The sequence below is a fragment of the Chiloscyllium plagiosum genome, chromosome 4 (assembly GCF_004010195.1).
Source record: "Chiloscyllium plagiosum isolate BGI_BamShark_2017 chromosome 4, ASM401019v2, whole genome shotgun sequence".
Lineage (NCBI taxonomy): Eukaryota > Metazoa > Chordata > Chondrichthyes > Orectolobiformes > Hemiscylliidae > Chiloscyllium > Chiloscyllium plagiosum.
In genome coordinates, this window is record NC_057713.1 from 60,793,602 (window position 1) to 60,811,735 (window position 18,134).

At 37.1% G+C, this 18,134-nt stretch overlaps 1 protein-coding gene across 3 annotated transcripts in view; it reads right to left on the minus strand.

Annotated features, from left to right (window-relative positions):
• prkdc (protein kinase, DNA-activated, catalytic subunit) overlaps positions 1–18,134 on the minus strand; it is a 247,590-nt gene that overhangs the window by 226,813 nt on the left and 2,643 nt on the right. For all 3 annotated transcript variants that reach the window (XM_043688292.1, XM_043688291.1, XM_043688290.1), the window contains exons 2-10: positions 10,838–10,914; positions 9,960–10,052; positions 9,306–9,380; positions 5,692–5,791; positions 4,782–4,894; positions 4,280–4,379; positions 4,136–4,191; positions 2,572–2,602; positions 708–865 (exon numbers count right to left, since the gene is read on the minus strand). In XM_043688292.1, the coding sequence (XP_043544227.1) occupies positions 708–865; positions 2,572–2,602; positions 4,136–4,191; positions 4,280–4,379; positions 4,782–4,894; positions 5,692–5,791; positions 9,306–9,380; positions 9,960–10,052; positions 10,838–10,914 (803 nt within the window). The remainder of the gene's footprint in view (positions 1–707; positions 866–2,571; positions 2,603–4,135; positions 4,192–4,279; positions 4,380–4,781; positions 4,895–5,691; positions 5,792–9,305; positions 9,381–9,959; positions 10,053–10,837; positions 10,915–18,134) is intronic.

The following is an 18,134-nucleotide window of genomic DNA, read 5'->3' on the forward strand; positions in this document are numbered from 1 at the left end:
CCCTGCCTTTCGCAAACTGAAAGATCACGTCCACACATTGCAATTGAACAAAACCCTGAGGGTCAACCACTCTCTACAGCACTCCCAAATTTGCCTGGTTCGAATTTAAATAAAAACAAATCGGTTCAATATCTGAATTGATTGTGGATAGTGAATAGTTAACTATCGTGGCTGTTGTGGTACAGATTACCATTAGCATCGATGTTGGTAGTTAAACAGTCGATTTCAAGTTTTTGGCTTTCTCGGTTGACTGAAATTCTTTGAATATGATTTCTTTTAGCATTAGCTGACAGGCACGACTCAGAGTGAAAAACGACTGTTTCGAAATGCATTCTTCTTGGCAATGCTCTACCAACTAGGGTCTCATGCCAACCAATCACTCAATTGTTCCTGTCAGATTTGATATTCTTGGAATTCTGTCCTGATGAGTACAAGATGAAAATTGATAACATAACTCTCTTCTCAACATCTTTTCATTATGTTTAAATGAAACAATGGTTTCACTTCTTATAAGTTATAGACATAAATTTGTTGAAAAAATCCAAGACAAATGACCAGCTTATGAGGATTCTAGCATTGCTGCACAGCTTCCAGAAAGAGGAAGTTAGATGAAGAATTTTTTTTTTATTAACCTGTCAGGTACGTCAAATATGTATTACTTGCAAACTCCATTCAAATAGTACAAGAATTAAAGGAAAATTTATTACCTCTTTAAGGAAACTCTCAAGAGCCGCATAGCCAGCTTTTTTCATTTCAACATTAGTATGGCCACACCATTTTGACATTGTTTCAAACAGTACTTGGTAACTGTCCATGAGGCAGGTCTTGAACTGGCTGGCATGTAGTGTGAACAGGCGCAGCCCAGCTAAAAACAGAAAACAAAAAGTGTTGAACTCTCGGACATCCTGCTGGCACATTTATTCAATTTCCCCTTAACAACTATTTACAGCTGTAGCAATTGCTTAATTTATAAATTTGTAAGCACATCTCAAAATAACCAAGTTGAACAGGGGGAGAATTTAACATTTAAATGTATAATGTTGTATTGATCTATAGAGGCCATAAAGATGCCAAATTCAATCTCTGGTATTTGTTGTTCAATAGCAACCAGTTGGTATGCTACAATCTATTCGTATCCAACACAAGATAAGCAGCAACATATTTTTACATCTTGATCATTATCATGTGATTCTGTATGCACAAATACACAGAGGAACCTCGATGATCTGGCATTCGACTATCCAAATTTCGGATTATCTGGACAAGAGCACAAGGTCCCGATGCTTGGTTAAACTGTGTTATCCAGCATTCGATTAACCAAACAAAATACTCCTGCCCATATCATTCAGATAATCAAGGCTCCTCTGTACAATGAGGATGGGATAAATTGCATGGCACTTGATGCTGAAATAGCTGTCCAATATTCAATGAACAACTACACATATTAAGAATGGCCATCTGAGTCTGTTATCAAAAGAGCTGCCAACCTTTTTAAACTTGGTTTTGACACATGCTGGGCAACGTCAAGATAAAATGGAAGTGACAAGTTCATTACAAATTTAAACAATATAATTATCAGTTTTCCGTATATTTTCCTGTGTTTTCTGTCTTTAATACCACTTCCAAAGCTGGGATCCATTTGATGAATATTGATCGACGTCTGTAATCAAAACATTTCAAATTTCAAATGGTTATTGTGTTATGATCCCAGCTGGTAGTATTATTGGACAAGTCAGATCTCAAATGAAAATTTGGTTTGCTAGGTCATATTTTGCCTGTTTGGTTTTTAAACAAGGTGACCTTTCACTGAAACACACAATGCTGTATATTTGGTTTAACAAAAACAAAAGATTTACATATAACAAATGTTTAAAGATTTTGAAACACATGGTAAAAACACAACTCTGTTAGTTCCAAAAGCATTGCATTATAATCCTCAAACAGCAGTGAGGATTTCTTTCCCTATCCCATATAGGGATTGGCTCAGTTGCAGCTTCAATTCCTGGTTAAATTGATAACTCTTCCTTGATTTAACAGAAAAATGAGCTTTGACAGTTTTACTACTTCATGACTGCTGGGTTGTAACCAAACACTTCTGGTCTTGAACTTTTAAAGTAAACTCTATACACAGTCCTAAATTCTCTCTCTTTCTCAGGAGCAATCTTTTCAGCCATTCAACTTCAGCCAAGATGTCTGAAAACCTGCCCAAACTGAAACTAAAAAATGTGTATTTCGCATAGAAAGAAACTATTTCAGAACCTTCTGTCCAAAAGCTTAATTCATCACACTGTTTACTTTGTTTGCTTGTAAACTCTCCCAAAGTAAACATAACTCCATTACTCATCAGAACGTCTCCCTCTAATATGGTGTTTCAAAATAAATCATCATGGTTTCAGAAATACGTACAAGTTGATCATTAAAACCCTTCAGACACTCAAAACTCCCATGTGCCATTAGTTCAAAAGCCAAAACTCCAAAATGAAAGACATTAAAATATACATAAACTACGTAGCTTCCATCATAATTGTATACATTTGAAGGAGTGATATAAATTAATCAAAAATATCTTACCTAAAGGAACAGCATATCTCTTTATGTCGATCTGTAAAATGAAACAATTATTTTATTGAAACATACCATTCTGTGTTGCTACTGAATAGTAACATTCGTCGTCTTCTGCTTTTCAGAGGCACTAGACAGTCTATTGCTTCTACTACTGCTTTGTATCCAACAGCATGCACCCAGTTTTTTTTCCAGAAACGAAAGAGAAAAGGAAGGCAAAGAGGAAAATAGAGCGAAAAAGAGAGGGGGGAGAGAGAGTGAGAGACTTAATCTCTTGCTTGTCAATAACTCCCATCAAGTATATTAATTGATGGAGGCCCAGTAGTTTGTGACTAAAATTTTCATTTCCTTAAAAATACTGCTTGCAATAAGTCTGAAAACAATACTCCTCTGACTTGGGTGGGTTAGATATCCCTCCAAATGGAAACAGCAAATATGCATATTAACTGAGTTATTGCTGTGTGTGGTGTAGTTCATCAATCCAATGCTCATTTAGGAGTCATCTTTGCCTTATGTCGAAACAATCATTATGTGAGTAAACCTGCCAACACTTGTGCAACCACTGTTTACTACTATCAGCATATCTAACATATGTCCTATTCATTGCTATGTAGGCAAAATGCAGTTAGAATAGGCAAGTTCTGTAAGCAGAAAAAACAAAGCCAAATTGAATCAGCACCCTCAAAGATTATTCATAATGTTGTACAAAACTAAGGTAACCAAAGCCCAGCATGCTAAGTCCAAAGTGACCAAATACTCTCAAATACTTTGTTATTGCAGGAACTTAAATTCAAAGTTATTTTCACTTTTTTGAAATAAATCTTTTGGCTAATAGATGGAGAGATAGGATTTCAAATGTTCTGGATCAGGTTACATTACAATATTTTGTAAAATGGGTTTTGAACAATAAGATTTTTTGGATACACAGCAATTGCCCAACCTGATCTTATATTATTGATCAATAAATGTACCAACTGGTGTGGGTTGATTTGGTTTCTCACTTTCCTCCTCGCTCCAGCAAAGAGGATGAGATTAGGACCTCATTCCATCAGGAAACATAATTTGAAAGGGTAGTAGAACACAATCCGAGGGTACTCTGTTCATTTTCCAAAAACTATTTCCCACTGGTTACTCAGTAAGAATCATGTAATGCTTATAAACTGCATATAATTAAAACTAAAATATTAATTTTCCTAAAATTTAACTAAAGCCCAAGCTTGTACATGAAATGCAAAATCCTAATGGACAATGGAAAGTAAATTATCCAATTACTGTCATATCAAGCCAAACACTATATATTAGATTATTCATCTCTGAAATCACAATATATGCATTAATCCTGCATTTAAAACTATGTTTTGGAAAAGCAATACCTTCAGATATCATGCCCTCGTTAATGTCCCACTACCACCTTGGCAGTTTGCAAACTTCATAGGTCCTTCAGCTAAATTGTGTCTGAAACAACACTGGTACTTTGGCACTTAGATTTCTCAATTACCCCAAGGCAATGTTTAACCTTAATTCAGTTACCCTTCCAATGAGCAAGCATTTTTCTACACACTCTTGAACTAACCTTTAAATTTATGGCTTTCACTGCACAGTCAAAAATTTCTCTTGATGTTCTTGGATCTAAAAAAATACATACATAAGTAGTTATATTTTTCATGTTTCTGGAGTGCAAGTCAATATTTCAACATAATTTAAACAAGAAACTCACCTTCCTCAATAGATTTAGTGAAGTTTACCATAAGTGCTATTAACCCTCTAAGGCAGCCTGACACCACCAGAAATTTGGGCTGTCTTGTTGCAGAGGTCATCTGAAGAGCGAGAAATTGTAAAAGATTTTATGAAAAGGCTTAACAGTTTCACAGCAAAAAAGAAACCGAGAATATCTTCTCGCTGACCTGTCTAAAAAGACAAGCCTATCAGTACATATTATACCTCAGTGGCAGTATGTGCACACCTCATTTACAGATCAGTGTATCCCATATTTGCCTTGGGAAAAGCTATGGGAGACTGGCAATACATGGAAAACAGTAGCTAAGTATATCACCTTCAACATTTATTTTTCTTTAACATAATCAATGCAAAGACAAAACAGAGGGCACGCAATTTCTGCACCTGGTGGAAAGACGACTTTGAGGGGTGAAAAACATCTAAAAATAGCAATGCTTACAAACAAAATTGTACATTACAAAAAAACAGGATTTCAAACTCACCTGTATTTTCAATTCATTCAAATAGGCACGATAAAGCTTTTCTGAATTATCAAGCATTTCAGTAGGCTGCACTTCAGCTAAAACACCCAACAGCTCATATACTTTCTCCAACACTGTGAAACAAGTCATTTAAAATAAATACTAATACAAACATCTTTGTTTCCTATAAAGGTTTACATAAATAAATGACTGTTATATTTATTAAAATGTATGAAACATATGACTTCCAGAATAAGCAAACATGCCTATAGCTATTGAAGACCATAGACTGGTGTTTTATCAAATCTTACTCATTGAAGTGAATGATAGTTTCATGCTGAAAAATGGCACACCTTCCAATGATTACTGTGTCACACTTATCCATTTACCAAGCAAAACATCCAATTCCACTTCAAAGTAACACTGCCAGTTCTGACGGCAGTAAACATTCCTAAATCAATCATAGCACTGATGAATTATAACATGGATTATCACTGTATTATCCTAAACATGGCAAGCAAATCTCTGCATGCTGCATTACCCCCTCCTTTTGCATTGTGATGTCATCTTTTTTATCAAACTGTATGATCTTTTAAAAGGAAGACTTGATCATCTGTTCCTATTAAGGAGTTGTAACTACCATACGTTATTTCTGAATGCCATTAACATGCATTTCACCAGAGATCTTGGATGGGATTTGTTTGATATTAAATAGCAGAAATTGCCAGATACAGAAATTAAAACTGCCAATCTATTTCCATTCTCCCATTTTCTTAAAATATTACATGATGAAAATAGAAAGTGGTAGAATTTTTATAAAATCCTGCAGTGGCTTGCTATGGTTATTCACAGTTTTGAAAAAAAAGGATCAGAAATGTTGCCTTTTGTGCTTCTCTAACAAATGGTTAATATGAAGTAAAAATAAACACACCTGTGTCTGGAAGTTTGCTCTTCTGCGCCAATTCCCCGTAGAATTTATTGAACATGTCTCCGATTTTAAATTCTTGTAGACAGACTTTACTGTGTAACAACTGAAATTTCATCTGAATGTTATTTATTTTTTTGATAAATGAAAAAAGCAAATTACACGACAGTTATTCGAAGTGCTAGAGTTAGCTTTTAGCATTGGTAGGCTTACATAAATAACAAGGCTTTAAAGGATCACTGTAATGGCTCAACATAATCAATGCCTTTGCACATTAATTCACTGCCAAATCTTACAACCAAAACAGTACCAGTTGGTTAATTTCAACTAATGTTACGTACAGGTATTTAACACAAAATGTCTGTCATAGCATTGTCTTCCGATACAATTTAATACTTACAGATTTAAATGGATTTTCTAAATGATATAGTCAAACATTTTACTGCATTTGAGATAAACTACTGCAGCTCATTCAACAATAAAGGCCAACATTCCAATTGCCTTCCACATTAGCTGCTGAATTTCAATGCATGCACAAGGACCTGCAAATCTCTCTGTGCTGCAATTTCTTACAGTCTTTTCAGATTTAAATAATATGCAGCTCTTCTATTCTTTGTGCTAAAGTGCATAACCCTACATTTGTCCACATTATATTCCCTCTGCCAAGCTTTGCCCACTTACCTAACCTGTCTATAACCTATGTAGACTCTTTAAATCATCGTCACTACTTGCCTTCCCACCATTTTTTGTCATCCACAAAGGTGTACAGAGTGCATTCACTTTCCTTATCCGAGTCATTGATATATAATGTAAATCACTGTGATAACAGGATTCCTGTAGCACTTTCACAAGTTACAGGCTGCCATCTGAAAACGCTCCCTTTATCTCTGCACTCTCTCTTCTTCTAGTTCGTCAATCCTCTATCCACGCTAATATATTGCCCCAACCATCATGGGCTCTTGCCTTATTAAGTAGCTTATCAAATGCCTTTGGAAATCCAAATATATTATATCCACTTGTTCTCCTTTATTTCTCCTGCTTGTTAACTCAAAAGCCTGTAATAAACTTGACAGGCAGGATTTCCCCTTTATGAAGATATGCTGACTCTGATTGATGATATTATGTATTTTAAATGTACAATTAAATCCTTTATAATAGATTCTAATATTTTTCCAATGACAGATGTGAAAACTGGCCTTTCATTGCCTACTTTTTGTCTCTCTCTCTCTTTTTAATTAAAGGTGTTATATTATCAGTTTTCCAATTCTCTAGACTTTCCAAGGATTCTTGGAAGATTACTACCAGTGCATCCATTATCCTTTTAGCTATCAGCCTTTAGCTCCATTCATTTTTTATCAGTACTTTTTCTCTGGTGATAATTATTGAGTCTATTTGTTCGCTTTCTTGGCCCCCTTAATTATTTAGTACTTTTGGAATGCCATTAATATCCTCTACCACGAAGACTGGTGCAAAATATTTATTTAACTCCTTTTCAGTTCCTAGTTTCCATGTATTATTTCACTAGCCTCATTCTCTAAGAGGTCTATGTTCACTCTGGCCTCTCCATCCCTTTCTCCATATTTAAAGACGATATTTAATATTACTTGCTCATTTGCTCTCATAGTCTATATTCTCCCTGTTTATTATTTTTGGACATCTTTTGTTGGCTTTTAAAATTTTCTCAATCCCCAGTTTACCAGTAATTTCTGCCACTTTGGATTTGTTTTTCTTTCAGTTGGATACTACCCTTAACTTCCTTGGTTAACCGTGGTCAGTTCATAGTTTTTCTAGAGTCCTTCCTCACATAGATATATCTTCATTATGAACCATGAACTATCTTTGTAATCTGTCTGCCATTGTTCTTTAACAATCTTTTGTGCTAAGCCGCTTTTCCTAGTCCATTCCAGCAATTGTCAGCCCTCATCCTCATGTAATTATCCATAATTAGGTTTAGCATAGTTCAATCTGACACAGGTTTCTCCTTCTCAAACTGAGTGTCAAATTCTACCATGTTGTGGTCACTCTTAATCTGAGATCTTTTATTAAACCTGCTTGATCACACAGTATCAGATAGAAAATAACCTGATCCTTGTTTCGAACAATGTTCTCAGAAACTGCACTGAATACACTCTATGAATTCTTCCTCATAGGTATTGTTATCAATTTGATCGAGAATCTAAATGAAGATTTAAATCAACCATGGTTCATGCAATGGCTTTTTAAAATGTATTCTTATTATATCAATATTTATTCTCAGTCCTACAAAACTGCTACTTTTAGGGGATCTATGGACTGCTCCCCCCAGTACCTCCGTCTGGATTCTACATAATCCAAACCAGCATCATGTCTTGCTTCATTATTATTCCGTCTCTCACTAACGAAGCTACTACACCATCCCTCCCTTTCTGCTTTTCACATATTCCTGAAAATTCAGCCCCCAACTTTAATCTCTTCGTAACCGTGTCTCCATAATGGCTACAAGATCAAATCCAAAACCTCGACTTGTACCATTTAGTCATTTGTTTTGATCCAAATTCTGCAGACATTTAAGTGAAGGGCCATTAAATTTGCTTTTTTACCATTTTTTTCCCCTTTGACCCTATTTGTTTCCTTTTGCCTGTACACACTATCCCTCCTGACCCACTTCGGGTTTCATTAACAAAATAGTTGCCATGCAATGTTGCTGTTTTGTTTGAAAGCCTATATAATCTCCCGAGCACCCATTCTAATTAGTTCAAAGACCTTGTTGCACCCCTAGATATTCAGATCAGCAGGGTACTGATCCCAAGTCAAGCCACTCTGAAACTTGGCTTGTCCAGTATTGCCATTAACTCTGATCATAATACTTAGTCTTTCATTGTCCATTATATAAGTAAAATCTATATTGTGAAAATTATCAAATCAGAGCTTGTTTTAAAACATCAAAAAGCATAACTACCTTATGCTCTGAAATACTTCACTCACTACAGATGTGCTGGCAAATGTGATAGCCACTTTTCACCCCTTTTACTTTTGCCTACAAGATGAGAAATATTAGTGCCAATAAATGGAAGAAATTTTAATTTCAGGCATCAGATATTGATATTAAAAGCACTTCAAGTACAGTAATGCCAAATGCAGGGTAAAGGTCCCATTGTTTACCCCAACTTCCATCAGCTGCACAAGTTATGATGAAATAAATGAGAAGTCAATCTGTTCATGTCATATTATTTAACGGGGTGAATTTGAACTAGAACAGGAAGAATTGCCTGTTATTCTCCGGATACAGCTATGGAAAATTTAGAGTACAACTGGAATTGGTACACAATTTATCCAATAATGCAGTGTTCCACAAGGACTGCACTGAATTATCAGCCTAAATTGTGCACTTAAACCTGAGAAAGATGATTGGATGCATAGTCTTCTAAACCAGAAAGAAAGGAGCCAACTTAACTAAACTGATATTAACAAATTTATGTTCATTATATCTATTTGAGGAAATGCATGTCTAGCACACAAGGATTAACATTCATTAATTATAATCCATACTAAGCATTTTTCAAAAAGATTCTTTAAAAATCAAAGCTGATTGCTTGTGAAGTATTCCCAAAAATGAACTGAATGAGACAAAATGATCCTACCACAAGGAGGAGGTCTAAGGCAGCAACCTTACACTTTGCAGCCTTTTCTTTGGTGTACATCACAAGACACACATCCTTAAAAAAAAGACAATAAACATATATAATTCTCCTTTTCATGCATCACATACTTTCACATCACTTCAATATTCAAGCACATAATAGTGTCCTGAGACTTTGCTGTTTTTCCTTCAATTCACTGTACAGGTATTCATTACACAGCCAAATCTGAAAACCCTTCCAACACCCAGCAAAGTTAGCAAAGTTAGAATCACTTTACAAACAACTAAATTGTGCTTCCTATTTCAAATGGAGATATTCCCAGAGATACTTTGACTTAGTTGGTGAACATTCATATTCACAAAGGGCAGAAGATCACATCTTTACTTCGAAATTCATCAAGTGACACTTTATGCAGTATCATTTATTAATGTTCAAGTTATATTTACACTCTAAATGGCTTCGTTACATAATGGAGTGCTTCAGAGGAACTTCCTACACAGTAAAAATTAAAAGTGTTTTAAAAAAAAGACTATAAAAACAAAGCCGATTATTTTCATTCCCTAAGTATGCTGCCAAACTACACATATCCTGTTATACTTAACTGAGTGCATATGCACAGGTTCATTCAGAAACTGGAAGACAAAAGTCCCTTACCTTGATGTCAAGAGCATATGGTCCAACTGTCTCTTTGATCTTTTCAACAAATGCAGTAATTAACTTCAAAACGTCTTCTCTACAATCCCGAAACTGGAAGTCAAATGAGATTTTACAAATATGTTACATAATACATTTTTAAACTAAAAACTGCTAACAACACATTTGGTAGTTGCAAAGTCAGCCTTATTCAGTGATAGAATACAGATTTAAGAATCTGAAAATTGTAAATTCAAATCTCATCCAGAGACTTGAGCACAAAACCTAGGCTTACACTTCAATGAAGTAGGAGTCAATTTCTAGAATCTGTACCAAAAACAAATGTTGAGAGATCACAGAGGGACAGGCAGCATCCAAGGAGAGAAAGCAAGCTAACATTCTGAGTCTATAGGTGACTTTTCGTCTGACTCTGAGACCCAGATAATATTCAGAGGACCTGGGTTTGAATCCCACCTTAGCAGATGGTGGAATGTGAATTCAATAAATATTTGGAATTAAGAGTCTAATGATGACCGTGAATCCATAGTCAATATTCAGAAACACCAATGTGGTTCATGGTTTGGTCTGGCCGGCATGTGACTCCAAAGTCACAGCAACGTGGTTGACTCTTAACTGTCCAATGGGCAATAAATGCTGGCCTAGCCAGCGACGCCCTCATCTCGTTAATGAATATTTTTTACAAAGCTGCTTCTCCTGGTGTCCTAGTTAGTATTAATCTCTAAAATAGATTACCTGGTCAGTATCATACTGCTGTTTGTAGGAGGTTGCCACATCTCCTAAACTGCAATTAACAACACAGGCTATCAGGCTCTTTCGCAAATTCAGCAGTTATGAAAGGCGTTATATGAATGCACAGCTTTCCTTGATGGAAAACTTACCTCTTCATTGCTTAGTGATTTTCGAAGGAAAATCAGTAACCCTTCATCCTTTGAGAACACCAATGAACTGTGTAGGGCTGTACATAAACAAAAGAAATGTGAGAATACACTATCAAAAGAAACACAAATTATTCATCACACAAAAATATGTGCGTTCATTTGAAAAATGACTAGTGTTATTAGTATTAGAGTATTTACCATAACTTTGAAATATTCAACTTACTCAATACTGTAACAGCAAATTAGTGTTTAAGGAAAATTTTAATTCATCAGTACACTTACAGACAGCTTGGTCAACAAATTGTAGTTACAAACTGCAGATACATTTCATATTAATATTGTATTTTGTGGTAATATTGGAGAGTCACTTTCCTATAGTCACCATCGGAGAACTCCTAGCTACTTATCCATGTTTCTTTGATCTAGTATTATGATACTGGCTGATGGTATTTCAGATCAAGTCAGATTCCAGAATGAAACCTGGCTTGTTCAATCATAATTATGTTTTTTGTTTAATTGGTTCCTGGTGGTAATTCACAAACATATTCACACAAAGATGATTTTTTAAATAACAGAATGGAGTTTATTACAAAAGGAATAAAAAGATAATCCAAATATCTACATATAGAAGCATGTTAGAATGATCTTAAATTATGCAGCAAAACAATGTTTCAGCCTGCTTCCCAACACTATCCATTATAGAAATTCGAGTTACAGTACAGGTTCTGGTATAACGCAAGTTGCATCATTGCGAATTGGCTATAATGCAATTGACAAATTGTGGACGCTGTTTGGATAACATGAACTTTCTGCTGACTGGGTATAGCAATTTTCTATAGTGCGAGGTTGCACAGGAACGCAACTGTCATGTTTTAGTAGAACAACCTGTATTCTCTAAACTCCTCACAATTACTTTGCCATGGACTGTGGGTACAACTCAATGAATCCTTTTCAAATCTGTTGCAATGAACTTTTTCACTAATTTGTCAGCCTAAACAATTCTAATAACCTGCAGATTTCTAACTAAACTCTCCTGGTATGGAAGTAAACTTTCAACTGAGATGACGTATTCCCTGAACTGACCTGAACTACTTCTGGGAGGAAAAACTAAACTTACTTCTAAACTCAACAATGACGTCCTCCAAATGAAATTAAAAGCTTTCTCACTCCTCGATTCTTCTGAATTGGAAACAAAATAAATGACCACACATGTTTACCCTGCCAGAGACAAAAGGTATAAGTGTCCTTCCATCAACACTACAGGGGTCTGCAGTCATTTGCTTTCTGACAAAATATTAAATTTATTCGCTGTTCCAGAAGCTCTCTGACCTAGCCTTTTATCAACAAAATCTTTCATAGAAGTAACCAACATCCAACTGCCTCTGCTTTTAAATCTAAATTCCAAAAATGTTCTTGCGCTCTTCAACACTCCAACCATTGCCAGATTAGCAAACCGCGATCAGGACAAACCTCTTAGAGTCATAGAGATGTACAGCATGGAAACAGACCCTTCAGTCCAACCATCCATGCCGACCAGATATCCCAACCCAATCTAGTCCCACCTGCCAGCACCCGGCCCATATCCCTCTAAACCCTTCCTATTCATTTACCCATCCAAATGCCTCTTAAATGTTGCAACTGTACCAGCCTCCACCACATCCTCTGGCAGCTCATTCCATACACGTACCACCCTCTGTGTGAAAAAGTTGCCCCTTCGGTCTCTTTTATATCTTTCCCCTCTCACCCTAAACCTATGCCATCTAGTTCTGGACTCCCTGACCTCAGGGAAAAGACTTTGTCTACTTACCCTAACCGTGCCCCTCATAATTTTGTAAAGCTCTATAAGGTCACCCCCCCAGCCTCCAACGCTCCAGGGAAACAGTCCCAGACTGTTCAGCCTCTCCCTATAGCTCCACTCCTCCAACCCTGGCAACATCCTTGTAAATCTTTTCTAAACCCTTTCAAGTTTCACATCTCTTGAAGCCAATTTAAATCAAAACTACCAATGGAAAAGAACTAAAACAAGATTGTCTGCTGTCAATTCCAAGCCTCACTGCTCTTCTATCCATAAACAAAACATCAAATGTCTCACCCTGTTTCTTCACCTCAACAAGAAATGCATAGATACGTTTATAAAAAAACGGCTGTTGATAACATTTCAAAGAGTGAATGAAATGAGTTTACCAAATTCAGTACAGCGGCAAAAGCCAGATGCTGAAAAGTCACACCAAAACTGAATCATTAGCCTCTGCCATATAATGAAATAACATGGATTAGAATCCAGGTTCCCAGACTCACATTTGGACTGCAGACAGTGAGTGGAACATGGTAGCACTTTCCCAGCAGAAAGGGGAAATCTCATTGTTTTATTTTATGCCACTCTCACATTTCCCAATGGCTTCTTGCAGAGCAAGACAGATATGAAACCGGAGAAAAACTGCAGTGGATCCTTTAATGGTGTTTTAGAAGATATTATACTGGCCCTGGCCATAGTAAAGATGATTAGATACATGACAAAAGGAAGAGTTGGGAAAATAGCAGAGAAGTACAAGAGAAAAAAAAGTTGACAGTGTGGCCCGCCAGGCACGACAGAAACAATTGCTGGCTTTACCACCACCAAATGAGAGAGATACTGTGAAGGATGGGGTCATCTCAGTGGATAATTTTTGAGATTATAGAGACCAAAGAGATTTACTTTGTTGTCACACTATTATATTGGATACAAGGCTGGCTAATAGGACTACAGGACAAAGAAGCAGAAGTAGGCCATTCAGCCCATTGAGTCTGTTCAATGAGATTATAGGTGTGTAAATCTTCAAAATTCTCCTACCATTTCCCTGTAAACCTTGATTCCATTGTGGTTAGATTTTCAATCCTGGCCTCAAATATACTTAATGATCCAACCTTTACACGCCTTCTTTTTTAATTCGTTGAGGGCATCGCTGGCCAGGCAGCATTTATTGCCCATCCCTAATTGCCCAGAGGACAGTTAAGAACCAATCACATTGCTATGGGACTGGAGTCACATGTAAACCAGACCAAGTAAGGATGGCAGTTTCCTTCTCTAAAGAACATTAGTGAACAGGATGGGTTTTCAAAGTTTGGGTGAAGATTTGTAGCTCGGGTGCTCGTTGTTGTGGTTCTGTTTGCCGAGCTGGAAATTTTTGTTGCAAACGTTTCGTCCCCTGTCTAGGTGACATCCTCAGTGCTTGGGAGCCTCCTGTGAAGCGCTTCTGTGGTGTTTCCTCCGGCATTTATAGTGGCCTGTCCCTGCCGCTTCCGGTTGTCAGTTTCAGCTGTCCGCTGTAGTGGCCGGTATATTGGGTCCAGGTCGATGTGTTTGTTGATGGAGTTTGTGGACAGGCCACTATAAATGAAAGGTATAAGTGGTCATGGTGTTTTGTTTGATGTGTTTTCTGAGTCAGCTTGGAGTTTGCCAACAGGACATAAAATTGGCTTGATGATAGGAGACAGAGGGCCATTATGGAGAACTGTTTTTTGAACTGGAGCCTTGTGACCAGTGATGTTCCATAGGGATTGGTACTGGGTCCACTTTTGGTTGCCATTTATATGTGATTTGGATGAGAATATAGAAAGCACAGTAAATTTACAAATGACACTAAAACTTTCCCCTCCTGGTTACAGCCCCGCCCTTGTTTTACCAACGTGACAGGGAAGAAGGCTTATCTAAGATTACAAAGAGATCTTAATCATTGGGATAATGGGCAAAGGAGTGGCAGATGGAGTTCAATTTGGATAAATGTGAGGTATTACATTTTTGTAAAACAAGGGCAGGGCTTATATAATTAGCGGTAGATCCCTGGTAATGTTGTTGTCGAACAGAGAGACCTAAAGGTTCAGATACATAGTTCTTTGAAAGTTGCATCACAGGTAAACAGAGCGATTAAGAAGGCATTTAGCACACATGCCTTCATTGTTATATCTTTTGAGTATAGGAGTTGGGATGTCATGTTGAGATTGTACAGGACACTGGTGAAGCCACTTCTACTGTGTACAGTTCGGTTTGCCCTGCCATATTATTAACTTGGAGACTTTTTCCCACTAGAGCATAAGAGATTGAGGGGAGACTTCAGAGGTTTGTAAGGTGAATAGAAAGGGTCTTTTCCATAGGATGAGAGAGTTCTAGATTTTAGGCGGCATATTTTTAAGGTGGGATGAGAATGTTTTAAAAAAGGACAAGGAGCAACTTTTTTTTTGACAAGACAGTAGTTCACGTGTGAAATGAACTACCAGAGGAAGTGGTAAATGCAGGTACAGTTACAACATTTAAACGACATTTGGATGACTACACAAATAGGAAAGGTTTGGAGGGATATGGGCCAAACGCAGGCAAGTAGGACTAATTTAGTTTGGGAACATGGCTCACGTAGACTAGTTAAACTAAAGGGTCTGTTTCTATGCTGTATGACCATCTATGAACTAAAGAGCAACCCCTTATTCTGAGATTATGGTCTCTCGTCTTAGATGCTCTAAGAAGAGGAAACAATCTCTTAACAATCAACCCTGTCAAACATAGCACCCCCTCCTCTGAAACTTGCATCCATAATTCGATGTCCATAACCAATCACTGCAATGATAGAAAGGAGAACAGCATAGAAGATTTTGACTGAGTAGCAGACATGCAGGAACTGAGAAAAGGAAGGAACCAATGATCAAACATAGATTATTTCAGAGACGATAATGTACAAGGAGGAAGGGGGAAAAAGATACTGCTGGAAAATGCTGCCTGCATTAAAGCAGATAAGAATTGAACAAGTGAGTCTGGTTGTGGAATGGGTGAGAATGGAGCTGTTAACAAAACCAAATAATGTACAAAGTTAGAGTTAACTATGGTGACAAACTACAAGGGTGATTGGTGTCACAGATCAACATAATCTCAGTTTTGAGCACTGTGAAAGCCTGAATGAAGGAATTCAAACAGAGAACTCCAGGGGTGACAACATAAACATAGGAAGTAGCAGGAGACTACTCAGTCCTCAGGATGATTCAATAAGATGACCTATTTGTGTATTGAATTCCATAGTCCCATCTAGTCTTAGATTCTTGTTACACAGGGGAATCAATCACTGCCTTTATTCAACTACTTCATTTCTACTGCGTTCTGAGTCTGCATTTCAAAGTCACAACTTCACCCATAAAAGTTCTTTGCATCTCTTTGCAAAAGGATGTCCTCTAATTTTAAAATACTCTCTCCAATTCTGGATTCATCGACAAAAGTAAATATCTTTATTCACACCCACCTTGTCAAGACCATTCAGGATTTTAAGATAGTCACTTCTCACTCTTCCAAATTCTAGTGGAAACGAGCCCAGACTGTCCAACCTACTGTTCACTGATCCCAAATATCAATATTGAAAACTACAAATGCACCATTGTAAACTTCCTGTGAACAGTTTCCAATGTATTTCATCCTTCTTTAAACAAGACTAAGTTAAACAAAAGCGAAAAATCATCTCAATGTCCTGTATAGTGTTACATCTTCACATTTGCTCTCTAGTCCTCACATAATAAAGAATAACATCCATTTAGCCGTCTCAATTATATGCTGCACTCGCATAATAGCTTTTTGCAATTGATCTACTTAAAGACATGAATCCCCCTGCATCTCTGATTTCTGCCATCATTCTCCATCTAAATAATAGTTTTTTTCATTCTTGCTGCTAAAAAGTGAACTTGACATTTTCCCACATCACATGCCAATCTGTCATAATTTTACCCACTCACTCAACTATATATATATATCCTCCTGCATTCTAATCTTCTTTACGACATATTTTCAACTGTCTGTTTAAGTAATTTACGATAGAACAATCAAGAGCAGACTCTTTGAAGAGATAAGTGATTAGACTTTAAAAAGGAGGGGAATTGTGTCCGTATCAAAGGAGCTACTTACAGTAGTTCTGACAATTATGAGGAGGTAGGGTCATTCAGTGGTGACAATTGGGTGACGACTGGATCAAGTGACAAAGAATTGTGTCTTTGAGATAAACATAAGATGTGGAAATGCTATTTAGCGATATGGACAGGGATTTCAGCCTGATATGAAAATGCAAACAGACTGGCAGAGGGAGGTACGTTGTAATGCCCATCATTACTTGGCGAGCCTATTTGCAAGATTCAGCCATTTTGCCAGAGGCCAGTTCAGGTTGAAGGAAAAGAAAAGGAGGCAGAAATATTCAGTCAGTCTCAGGACTCTGACAGCGACCAAAGCACATTAGCTACCTGGAAGTAGCCTCCCAGTGGCAGGCCAGGGGGCACTATTCCTGTGAGACTTTGAGGGTAGCCCTCTATTGCCCACCTGGCCATAGCTACAGCAACATATCACCTTATAGAAGGATACTTTATATACTCCAAACTTATGACCCAGTAGCTACAACCTTTTATTTTTTCTCTCAAAGTTGATTTAGCTATGCCAAGAGGTACTCCATGTATCCGTCAAGTGGACTACAGGACCTTGTGTGCTGATGGGCCTGCAATAGATAATTCTACATGTACTTTGGTCACAACTGAGCTAATATAGCCAATTCACATCAAGTTACTGCTTCCATCAGTGCATGGACAATGACCCACAAAAAACCTTGCCTCAAAATTCTGGACTGGAGATAAAACACTGAAGGATCAAGAGTGTGAAAAAGGAAGGCTTAGTGGCTGAGCCAGCTGCGAGGATAATTTTAATCTTGAAATTAAGTCTGTAACCTCCTCCTATAACATATTGAACATCAGAACAAGGGAGTTAAATAGGATGATTTGGGAGATGGTAGTTTAGTCATTTAGTCTGGGATTTGTTTCATCCTCATTGACAAAGAATGATCCCTATGGAAAGGGAGATGTGGTATTTTGAAAGTCAAAACACTGCCAATGACTAGCTATACCTCAGTACAGTCAAGCCTGTGTCTTTTTAGATCCCCAGGAAATGTAAACTACGCTTTGGAACAAAGCTATCAATAGACTGTGAAAATCATGGTGCAAGTGAAGTCAGCAGAATGAGAATTAACAAGTAGACTTAGTAGACAATGACAGCAGGGGCACAATAACAATTCCCATACAAAGTACCTGGAGGAGTAAGGTAGCTTGGGGTAGAAAGGTGGTTGGACAAAGTGTTGGCCAGGAAGCATTGTCAATAATTGGAAAACAGAAGGACCAGATTTTTTTTTAATTATCCAATGAATTAACAAAGAACAAGAGTTGGACACAATAAGCTGGTTCTGGTTTTATAAATTCTTTATTTCAAAATTGAAATGTAAATTTCAACTTCATATTTTCCTGCCAGATTTCT